At 39.5% G+C, this 12,062-nt stretch overlaps 1 protein-coding gene across 1 annotated transcript in view; it reads right to left on the bottom strand.

Moving 5' to 3' along the window:
- TAX1BP1 (Tax1 binding protein 1) overlaps nt 1–10,829 on the bottom strand; it is a 55,617-nt gene extending 44,788 nt beyond the window's left edge. The window contains 2 exon segments of the mRNA XM_030969298.1: nt 7,719–7,901; nt 10,717–10,829. Of these exon segments, the coding sequence (XP_030825158.1) occupies nt 7,719–7,895 (177 nt within the window). The 5' untranslated portion in view covers nt 7,896–7,901; nt 10,717–10,829.
- Between the last annotated feature and the right edge of the window lie 1,233 nt (nt 10,830–12,062).

The following is a 12,062-nucleotide window of genomic DNA, read 5'->3' as shown; positions in this document are numbered from 1 at the left end:
CACTTTGCAATTTGGTTGGGCAAGTAGGGACAACTCAGCTGTCCCGTAATACTCACACTAGACAGGCTTTCCTTCAACTCACAAACAGACATGCAGTCATCACAGAAGTTTTTTCTTCTTCTATGCTGCCCCACAGATACAAGCTCCCTTCTTACTGCAATGTCACATCACACAGTGAGATTAGCTTTCCCATATTTACATTTTGCCCACAGTATGTTTCAACAGAATAGCTTGAAGAAAATTTGCCAAAAAAAAAAAAATAAACGGGAGGATGAAGGAGGGAGCATAAATAGGGAGTGCCTGTCTGTACAGCAATAATGAGTTATCCAGTATCCACCTGAGGGAAAACAATAACCATTTTATTTCACTGTGTCTCCTTCAACTCTCGTCTGGTTCATCTTACACAGAATGTAAGCTTTTCTATGGCAAAAGCTCTACCTTACAACTCCACAGTGTTTGCAGTGTAAAAACTATTTCCAACTTTGTTTTCATTTCTTGAGTTTCAGATGAACATGGAAAATAAAATTTTTCTGATTTTCCATTTTGTTAAATTTCCTTCCTTTCATAATTGCTTGGTAAAGTCTGTTGATTCCATCTGCAGACAGAGTGCCTTAAAGAAAGACTATCAGCATGGGAGGCTCATTTGGCATTTTGTTCCCTGGCCTCAGAAGGCTGTTACACAGCTGAAAGAACAGCAGTGTTCATTCTGCTATATTAACAGTGCCTGACCCATCTACACAACATCAACAAGCCAAAGAAGCAAACATTTCTTTGGAAAACACTTGTTTTGCTGAACCAACTTGGGCATAATCAGCAGGCCTTTACTGTAGACACCTAATTACGATCCAATTTTTTTTAAAAATCACACAGAAAACCCCACCACAAAATTTATCAGAGTAAAAATTAAGCCCTTTTTCTAATTTAAATTAAATAGCTGAGAAAGAAATTGGGCAAAGTACCCTAAGTACTACAAGAAGACAATGTGCTACCTCTGAAAGAAGCAAAATTACAGGCAGTAGATAAGGTTCTGGATGTATGTTATACATTTTAATTATTACTGACAACAGTAAGTCAGCAGCCTTGCCATGTTTCACATGGTAAGAGACACTTACTTTGCCCCAAACCACAGACAGGACAGATGTCTAAGCAAAACACCACTGGGACCAGTATCATAGGAAGAGACTTCTCCAAGCAGGCTTGGTTTGGCCATAACTCTAAGCAGAGTAATGCTATTTGAAAGTGACAGCAATGCCCGTGCTACTGTAGCACATAATCTACAACCGGCAGCTACAAACACCAAGTTCTTCTAAACAACTAGCATATAGGAAAATGAAAACATCTGGGTGCAGTGAAGGTCATACCAGCCAAAATTACTGAGAGTTAATGCTGACTGTTAAAACTGATATGCCTTTGATGCAATGGACTTTTGAACACAGGCATCATCAGCAAATAATGGCATCTACATAGCAACTCTGAAAGAATCACACTGTACAAAAAATTTCTGAACATGGACATAAGGAAAAGTACTTATTTAAGTATTAAATAAGTTACACTGTAGTAACATTCAGGCATAGACATTTCAAAATAAGTAAGCAAAGTGAAACCTTGGGGGTTTCAGTATGTCTGTAATCACCTTATACCACATGCAAATTTGAATTAGCCAAGATGCTTAAGCCTTCACTTCAGACATGACCTTGCTACTCGCACTGGGATTAAAATCAGTTATACAACAGGAGCCCCAAGGTTGTGGCATTCTTGGGTAGAAGATGGCTGCAAAGTATTCTAGATTCTTTATGAAAGGCTGTAATCTCAAAATGCTCTCTCAGCCCCAGACCTGAAGAAGTCCATCTCTGCTGAATGTTACAAACACGTACATTAATTTGGACTATTGCAAACATATGGTATTTGTTGCAGTATCAAGGTACTATCAGGATCCTAAGTTATGATCATCTTTTGTTGGTTATATTTCTACCTCACAGCTCAGAGGAATGTGTTAAAATGACATTGACAGAGTGCCTAGACCGTAGGATCAACTTCCTCTATTAGGTATAAATCAAAATAAATATAGAAACAATATAAATTCCCTAAAAGTAAACCTGTTACATATGTAAACTACTGTCCAAAAAAAAGTATGACAGATCAAAGAGTAACAAAGCTACTGTTTACTTTAAGAGATAAGCATGAAAATGCATTTTGAAAGAGCGGGTGGGGTTTAAGCGAACTACTCCCCTGCTGCCATATCTCATGAGAACTATCAATTAGCACAGTCTTTTATTTCAAAATTATTACCAGCTACTGGCTACTTTGTTATGCCAATTCTACAACCTACCAAACCAAATAATTTTAGAAAATTATTAACACTTGGAAAAAAATGTTAAAATTTCTTGTCAAAGGCAACATCACATAAACCTGGATTATCACTCCACCTCATATAGAAACAGCAAGTAATGTTGCCAGGGACTTTCTTTTTTATGCCAAGTACTATTTACTTGTCTTTCCAAAGAAAGTAAACCAGAAACCAACAGAATCACTCTAATTCACAGATAAAGCAATTCTCAAAAACATTCTGAATTCCAACAGTCTTTTCCCAGCTATTTTAACAACAGGACATACTGTGCACTGCATATTCCTGTATCTATCATGGCCAGCTGTGCAGTGATGATTCCATGCCAGAAAAATGGTATTTCTATATGCATGTGGCAAATAACACATCCAGATGTTTTGTACTTCAGAATGTAAGCTGTATGGAAATAATTGTTGCTTAAGTTACCAATCTACAGCAAAATCAGGACATTTAAATGACTCACACAAGCCATACTATTATTTGCAGTCCAAAAAGACGAAATAATCCAGAATACTATTCAAAGATTGCCTTGATAAAACGCAAACACCAAGTTGTTTCTCAAGTCTCTATCAAATACAGTGTTAAACTGTGTTACAAAGGTTTTTGACCACAGATAATTCAATTCTGAGATCTTCTATAAATAAGGACATTGAAAAGACAGATATTAAGTTGCGTACAAACACAGGCACTGCACTGATGCACAAACAGTAGCTCAGATGTGGCCTTATAAGCACTGAGTACTCTCTCTGAGCAAGAAGTACTTTTTGTGTTCAATAAGTTGCTAAGATCTTCCCAATTCTGGTTACTCAGTTGTTCCATATGTTAGGTTGCCAGAACATTGGCTCTCCATTTTTAATGTTTAATTGTGAATATTAAAAACATAAAAATTAAGAAAGAAATTATTTTCTTTTCTTCTCTACGGGTACTCTGATACGGTCAGTATCAAAGCATGCCTACAACTAGTCAATATCCTAAAAGAATGGTAATGTAGATTACTTAGAAAAATGTATCAGCTAGAACTGAGGAACAGAAAAGTTTTGATGGAATAGTTAATTAATCACACAGCAAGACCGAAGTCATTAACGTAACATATGTAAGATTGATTAGGCACTGATATTGCAGGTCATTCCAGCATGCTGATCTAAGCTAAATTATATGTTCACAAATTCACAAAATATTATGATATACTTCACAAACACCCACACCTTTAACACCATTCTCTTGATGCAATATCTTTATAATGCCCACAAGAGCCCTTCCTTGCGCCTTTAAGATGTGGAGTAAACCAGCCTCTCTTGTATATTGAACATTTGACAGCCCTATTTGAAGACATATGCTCCAGACAAAGAGGTAGGCACTGCTCCCTAGAAACCAAGCAGGCTATTCAAACACTTCTGCAAATCTGGACATTATGTATTAATAACGCAAAAAATATCACTCAGCCATATGATTATTTTTATAGTCATGAGATGTAGACTTCCCTCACCGGAAATTAGGACTACCTACAGACAGGCCAGTTTTGCAACCAGATGCAGTGCACATATTCATTATTTTTCCTCATTTCAAAGGTTGAGATTTGGGTTACATTAAAGGCCTCTCCAGATGCTGATTAACCAGAGATGAGCAGAAACAAATAAAGAGGTCTTGGATCCCTCTAGGAATACAGACCTCCTATGAAATCAATCAAGGATGGTAAGTACTCTCACATTTGACTCCACACTAGGAACCATCAGGTTATCCTGCACAGAAACCCTCAGTAGAAGGAAAGCTGGTCTCAAATTCTAGTTCCTGTAAAACTGCATGAAGAGGAACTCGGGCTCTGGACGGCCATGCCAAATACTACACCAGTACTTATCTGAAAAAAATGCCTTTTATTTTCCTGGTAACACACAAGGACATAACTGATCAAGACCTTCAAGTACTTGATTACAGATGACTCTCCAGAATATCCTAAAAGCAAAAAAACACATAGTGGCAATGACAGACAGCAGACTTGAAGACTGAGTCAAAACCTGCATTTGACTCCTCTCCTGTAGCGGACAAGTAATAAAAATAAACACAAAACCAATAAAAAATGCATATGCAGAACTTCTGCTCTAAAGGATATTATCTTCATTATTGCACTTCCTACATCTCCCAGTTTTTGTCAGATGTTCAATCCCAGAATTAGTGTATGCATTTAGATGCATCTAGTTTGTAAAAAAACTGGCACATCTGAAATAATTCTCCTATATGCAACATTACTCTTTCAATTTATGAACACTGGGTCCTCATTTTTCTAAGCAATACAAAATTACTTGGCTGGGAACAGTTTTAAATCTGTTACGGCCACCACAAATAGCCTTCTGCTCATTGTTACTGAAGTTCAACATTTAGCAACTTACACTGGGAACAAAAAAAAAATCACATTTCACCTACAGCATATGTAGAGAAGCTGGTAGAGTCTTAACTTTCACAACTTCAAGTAAGCTGCTGTTAAGAAGAAAACTCTAAAAAAGTTTGAAAAAGAAGCTTCAACTACCAATTCCATATTAAGCAGCCATACCAATAAAGCAGGCATAGCCCTTCCCGTAAACACCTTCCCAGTCCCCTTGTTTCCATCACAGTGACACCAGCACAGCTGTCCATTGCACCACACCATGATCAAATCAAGAACCAAGTCAGTTATGAAATAAGAGGGTAAAAGCTGAGGGAGGAGGCTGGATTTTCCTGGCAGAACATCCTACTGATCCATTTCACTGTGCAGCTGCACTAACAGCTGGACAAGCAAAACAAATGCAATAACATAAGGATATATATAACCAATATTTACTCAAGACATCATTGTTGCTGAAGAAAAGCACTCATATCCTAAATAAAAACCATTCACTTAAAAAGGTACCTAATTTTTTACCTAAGGTATTTTTCAGTTCAATAAAAAAATATCTTATCCAGCCAGTAGAGCAAACAAGACAGAATACTGCTGAAGCCACTGACCCCTAAAATTCAACAAAAATCAATATTATAACCAAAAACAACAAAGCTCACAGAGCGCAGGAAAAATCTTACTTCGTATTTATTTTCCACACCCATCTGAAATTACCGCTGTTTGTTGGGGTTTTTGGCTGAGGTTTTCTATTTTTTTTAACCAGGCGCCTTTTTCCTCTGTCCACTATTCACTATTACAACACTAGCTACCTTCTGTGCAATTTCAGACAAAGATTTCAGATTTGTTTTCTCAGCAACTTATGCACTTTAAAAGGACAAAGTGAACTTTATTCCCTCTACATGAACAGTCTGTGAATCAACACTTCCGAGTTCTCTCATAGAAATCCCACTTACACGGCATACCAGCAAATATTGAAGATCATTAATAATTGTTCTCATAATTAGTCAAGATTTTCTTTTGTCCTTTTTTTTTTCTAATCATAGGCTCAATTTACTAAGCATGCATTGCAATCTTCATATGTGTTTAAGAGAAGTAAATGATAAAACCCCTTTCTGCTTCCATTAGGTTTCAAGCCACTTCCAGATGCTTTTTTATTTGCTCATGAACAATCAATTCTGTAGAAGTCACTCATTTTTACATTCAGATCACAGTACAACTTCTATTGTCTATCCCAAGATGACTAGGTTTTCATAGTTTGTTTTACTGCAAGCATTACACATACATATTTGCAGACACAGATATAGTTAGACAGCTGGCTCTATTTAACTCAGTGTACTGTAGCAATACTAAGTATATTCACAACACTTAGTGTAAGCTGATATAACCACTAAAAAAAAGCCATTTTTATTCTTGCCATCTTGCAATGCATCCTCCCTTTATACTGATGTGAATCAGGCAAACTGGAAATTTAGTTGGGGAATTCCATTTTAAACATCTAGTCACAAAACACTGGTCTTAACCTCAGTCTGATTCGCCACACAAGATCTCGTTTCACATGAAGAGGAAGCACAAGAAACAAGCCACCCTGCATTAAAGATGTTTCTTTGAACAGTAGCACTACCTTATGCCAGCTCAACATGTTCCTCAAATGATTGCCAAAGTATTATCTGCCTCTCTTAAAGTAGAATAAAGTAGAACATCAATAGTTGAAGAAAACTATCATCACAGCCAAGATGAAATCAGATACCTGTACATTGCACACAGCACTTTGTGTAATCACTGAAAAACTGTTTCCCAACTTCTTTTTTCTTTTACCTAATTAGTAATTCTAGAGTCCTGCCTGATTGCCTCCCTCACTTAGGCCAACAGACAAAGCCATTATATTTGCATTTCAATAATTTCAAGATGCTTGCACGCAATATAAACAGAACCAACTATAAAGCTTTGATAAAGAGGGTTTTTTTACATTTCACAAACACCAGGAACTAAACATTCAAGAGTTTTCTTAGTTACATCATTTGTCAAAACTTTGCAAATGAGACACATACACACTTATTTTTAAAAATGTCTTACCAGGGAAATGTGCCTGTTTGTAAGCCAGTGCCTCCCTGGCACAATTTAGTGACTATACAGTCACTGCACATTACATTAAAAACACTTCTGCTTTGTTACACAGCACAGTATTTCTGTGGAAATATATATATATTGAAGAGGAGTAATTTAGCTTGAATAAAGACTCACAATCTACAGATTTCAACAAGGTCTATCATTTATATTCTTAAACAGTGAACTGAGTTCTATGGGAAAAGTGCTCCAGCAACAAATTAGTCTGTCATCCTTCTCATCTCCCCACTGCCAAAGCATCACTTCATTAAAGCCCAAACCAAAACTTCTATTAAATAAAATGCAAATAAGGAATTTAAGCATCATCTATTAGGAACTATACTGACAAAGATAGACAAATCAATGTCTTAAACAGATGTAGATATAAGAATTAATCAATTTCTAATCCCATAAATGAAGCTTTACTAATCTTGGAAAATATCTCCAAATATCCTTTTTCCAAGGATCTGTTTTGAATAATTTTAGTGATCTATACTGTTCAGCCTGTTCTAGCAATAAAAATTAGTCAGGGGTGTGGGTCATGTTATCTGCAGCTTAGTTTTCATTCTTTGTGCACATATTTCACACACAGTATCACATTCTTCACTCCGTGGGGTTCACAACGTCACTCTGTAACCACACATCTCTTCTCAAATAATTTCCATTTAATTCTGCACACATTAAGCCTTCTCTTTATTCCAGCAGACTGCCAGTTGGACTCACACCTCTAGTTTTGGTGTCCAGTTTAGGCTTTGTTACAAAACTGACACTCTAACAGCAGGAACCAATACAACACTTAAGTGACGTTCAGCTTAAAAGTTTACTGTTGTTGAGATTTATTTTTTAACTTGCAAGAGAGCAAGCAAATGCTTGAAAAATATCAATAGAACAAGCATAACTTACCTTGAAAATACCAACCCAGTCCTTCTGATGAGGATGGATAAACTGGGTCAGAGTGTAGTGACATTCAAGATGTGTGTTTGGAAGGTAACTTTTCGCGACATTTTGAAAAATCACGTGCGCAAAATTGGAGGTCTGCAAAGTGCTAGCTGAAGATGGAAGTTCTTGAAAGGAAGACATGGTTACCTGTAACAAATTTGTAGAAGTTATTACTTGAACACAGTGGAAAAACTAGCGAAGTTACAAAAATTAATCTAGTTGAAATACATATGACAGAAAAACCTAACAATTAGTTCCCCTGTTCTGAAAACAGAGAGCCCATAGACTAAATTCACCTGAGTGCACTGCCTCAGCATCTCTCCAAAACAACCACCTCTCAGAATAAAAAGAGCAGTCATTTCAGCAATGGCATCAAGATGGAGAGAAAGCATGGCTTAGCTCAATGTCCCCAGTATTATATCTCAGTGTCAGAAAGTGGAAAATAGAAGCACTGGTGTGAAGACAAAGCAGGGTTCTAACTTAATGAAAGATTCGTAATGGTTCTAGACATGCTAGAGAAGGAGAACAAAAGTTCCGTAGTTTCCCTGCTTTAAACTTTTCTCAAATCTGTACTGCTCAGTGCTTTTCACAGTATTTTTACACAAGAAGTTTTTCCTCCCCTCTCAGTAAAAGTATCACAGTTCCATTTTAAGACACTTTTTAAAAAATAAAAACGTTTATTAAACAGGAGGGTTTTGTTTGGGCTGGCTTTTTTCCCTACTTCAAGAGTTTTCCTGCCCCCGTTTAGCAGTCTGTGGGCATCTTTTACTATTCTCACTGTAACACATACTTTGGTGTTTAGCTTCATTACCATAAACAATGGCCTGCATTGATAGCAGGAACACTGAGGTATGCATGCAGTCGGAGGGATTAGCACTAATCAGTTGGACTGCAAAAGCTTTTAATCGTGCTTTCCATTCACCACCTCATTCGATACATAGTGCTACAAACCACAGTAACACAGGATGTTTTACAAGTAGAACAAGAACATCCCTTCCTCGGATTCGGCAATATCTGCCAAAAATAGAATATACGCAAGTGAGAAGTTTCAAGTGTCTGCCTCATTGTATAATCAAAATTTTGTCAAAACATTTGATATTAGGAGGATTAGGGTCTTATGTATCTAACATTTCTGGAAAGAGGTGCTATCCTGTTCTTGCAATTGCTGTTGAAAGTAATTTTATACTGACCAAGCACATTCACACCTTGAAAGTGGTAACTGCCAAGTGTGTGACATAATAATATTAGTTTCATTGAAGATACATGTGGAAACCAAAACCAAAAGGAGACAGGTCACTCACTGCAAGCCTCAAGTAGTTCAAATATGAAAAGGCTTTTGTGTACCTCCTATAGCCTTCTAAAATTTCACCAGTTAAAAAATAAGTAGCAAAAAACTTGTGCTTTCTGAAACAAACTGCACTCTGAAGTAAACACATATCCGTCATCCAAAACAAAGAAAAGCTAAATACAAGGGTTTGTTTTTTTTAGTTTCAAGCCGTCAATATTTTAAGCTTATTACTGCTCAACTTAGAGTACTACATGAAGTACATAGGGGCGGGCAGCCATAACATTATTTCAACGTATCAGATGTTAAATAAAAAACAATCTTGTATACTGACCAACAACGGCTACAAGATAAAACACAAAGCTTGTGCATATTAATAGATATAAAAGAAAAAACAAGAACTTCCACAAGAAACTGAGTAAAGATCAAAACACAGTTGTCTACAGACAACAAGGCACACAATAAATCTTATCAGTTATGTAGCTTCAGTCCAGAATAGGAAATGTTACAGCACAGTAAAATCCTGAAAACTCCCACACATCTCAAAACTGAGGCATCTCTCAATTTCACTCTGAACTATAAATGGTATGCATCGGCAATTTCTATGGTTCTAATAGAAAAAGAATAACCTTAGTTATTTTCAACTGCAACCAATTAATTCATTTTTAGTAATTCAGTAACAGCCAAATAACATTGACATGAAATAGTGATCAGGTAGAACAAGTACAATAAGAGTAAACACAGCATTAATAATAAAACCAATTGAATTTTTTAAGTAAGTCTGTCTTTAAAATTGTATAGCTTAGCCTAAGCACATATTAAAAAAAAAAAAAAAAAAACACGAAAAAACAACACCAACCTCAACCAAAAGGAAAAAAAATATCCACTTCTATCCACTTCTGCACATTGGTTGTCAGCTGCCACAGCTGAGTACTAGCCCTAGTGGAACCAGTAAAGGTAGACTGGTTTCCAACCCCAAAGCAGAACTGCTCACAAATCTAACTTGTGCAGACCAGCACAATCATGTGGGATTACTGTTGCCTAGCAGGAAAATCCCCGGAGCTTAGGTGATGCTCAGATCTACTTACAGTTCAAGGATATGGGGATGCTAGGTACTTGCTTGCTTAACTCGCAGCTACCGGCTAGGCAACGGGAGAGGAGGAGGAAGAGCTACGCACAGGCTTCATTACTGACATGACAAGCGCTTCCCACGGGAAGGCTAAACGACGCGTTTGGCTTTGCGCAGCGGAAAGGACGGCGAAAAGGAGGAAAAGCTCGTCCAGCAGGAAAAACAAAACAGGACGAGCCGCATCATTCCAGACAGCTCCTCCAGGAGTCCACCAGCTGCGGTCCCGGGTCCCCGACACCCCCGGCCCCCACCTGCGCCGCCTCCTGCCCCTTCCCCGCCGCTGCTCCGCCACCTGCCCGACGCGGTCACCTTGGCTCCGGGCCTTCTTCTTCCCCCACGGGCAGGGGAGCCCCGCCGGCTCCCGCAGCCCGGCCCCGCCGCTCCCCTACCGACCACGGCCGGCCCGAACAGCTGCCGGGGGCCAGTGGCGCAGAACCGCGGCCGCACGGCCCGGCCGCCCCGGCCCGGCCCAGAAGCGGCTGAAAGCTGGCGGGAAGAAGCGTGTCAGCCCTGCCCGGCCCCCCTAGCCGGCTCCGGACAGCTCTTACCTAGGCAGGCGCGGAGGGCGACGGGGACATCAACATGGGGCCTCCACCACCAGCGCCGCGCAGCTCCGCCCGTCCGCCCGCGTCACTTCCAGCCCGGCCCTGCCCGCGCGGGGCGGGCCCCGACACGGATCCGGTTGGGAACCGGAGAGCTGCCCGGCGGTCTCCGCTTCCCGCGGGCACACGCCCTCGGTGGGGCTCGGGGGTGCGGGCACGGCGCTGTACGGGGCGTGTGCCCGACCGGGCTGCTGTTTCCTCCGTACAGCGCTCCCACGGTGCCCTCCTCTCTTGTCCGTGATTACAACATCACCTCTGTCGCACCCAGTTACCCCGAATTAATCATCTCCTCTTCCGTCCCACGTCAAGACACAGGCTGCCGTCACCCTGTGGGTCACCGTTAATCTGCCAGCCTTTGCACGTCTTTCCAGGGCAACGGAGGGCTGAGATAAGAGCCCCTGTAAACGCTTGCGCGGGGTCCTGCCCGGGTACCTTGGCGGATCTCCATGAAAGGGTGTTACATCACACAACACCGACTCGGAGAACCAGGGAAGCACAGAATCATTTAGGTTGGAAAAGACCTTTGAGCTCATTGCGTCCAACCTTTGACCAATCACCACTTTGTCAACTAGACCGTGGCACTAAATGCCACGTGGTTTCTTGAACACATTTAGGGAGGGTGACTCCGCCGCCTTAACGAATTTAGTTGCCACAAGTTTATACAGGATTTATACCTTTTATCATTTCTGATATTTTTAAAACAATACAGGATTTATACCTTTTATCATTTCTGATATTTTTAAAACAATCTGGATTTACATGGTTTGGGTATTAAGGCTTTTCTGACTATGCTCGCAACTATTTCACAGTTTACATTCAATTTTCATCCAAAAGCAGCTCATAGAGCACTGACCAGAGTCACGGTGCTGAGTAAAAACAACCAGTGATGAGTACCCATCACTGGTAAGCAGCATCTGTCCCAGTGCACCCAGTGTTGGTTGCCACTACAAACTGTCTTCAAGATCATACTAAATTCTTTGCTACTACCATTTCTTACATGTTTTCATGTGTATTTTAAACCAACAGGTTATGTGGAGAGACATAGTGTTATTATGAATAATATGATTAATCATTAGAATTATTGAGTTAGGTTTCTTACAAGTTCACCTGTTTTTTCATGGTCAGTCCTAACAGAAATGAAACTAAGCAGGAGAATAGAAAGTGTCGTTAAGTAAGTATGGTTATTCATTGCACTTGCATTTTTGTTTCTGAAAACAGTCTTGTGTTTTAAGGTGCGTCACAGATTACTAAATTATCTTTTGATTTGTAGCCACAATGAATAATCTCTTATA

The sequence above is a fragment of the Camarhynchus parvulus genome, chromosome 2 (genome assembly GCF_901933205.1).
Source record: "Camarhynchus parvulus chromosome 2, STF_HiC, whole genome shotgun sequence".
NCBI lineage: Eukaryota > Metazoa > Chordata > Aves > Passeriformes > Thraupidae > Camarhynchus > Camarhynchus parvulus.
The sequence above is the reverse complement of the archived record's forward strand: the minus strand, read 5'-3'. Positions and strand labels throughout refer to the sequence as shown.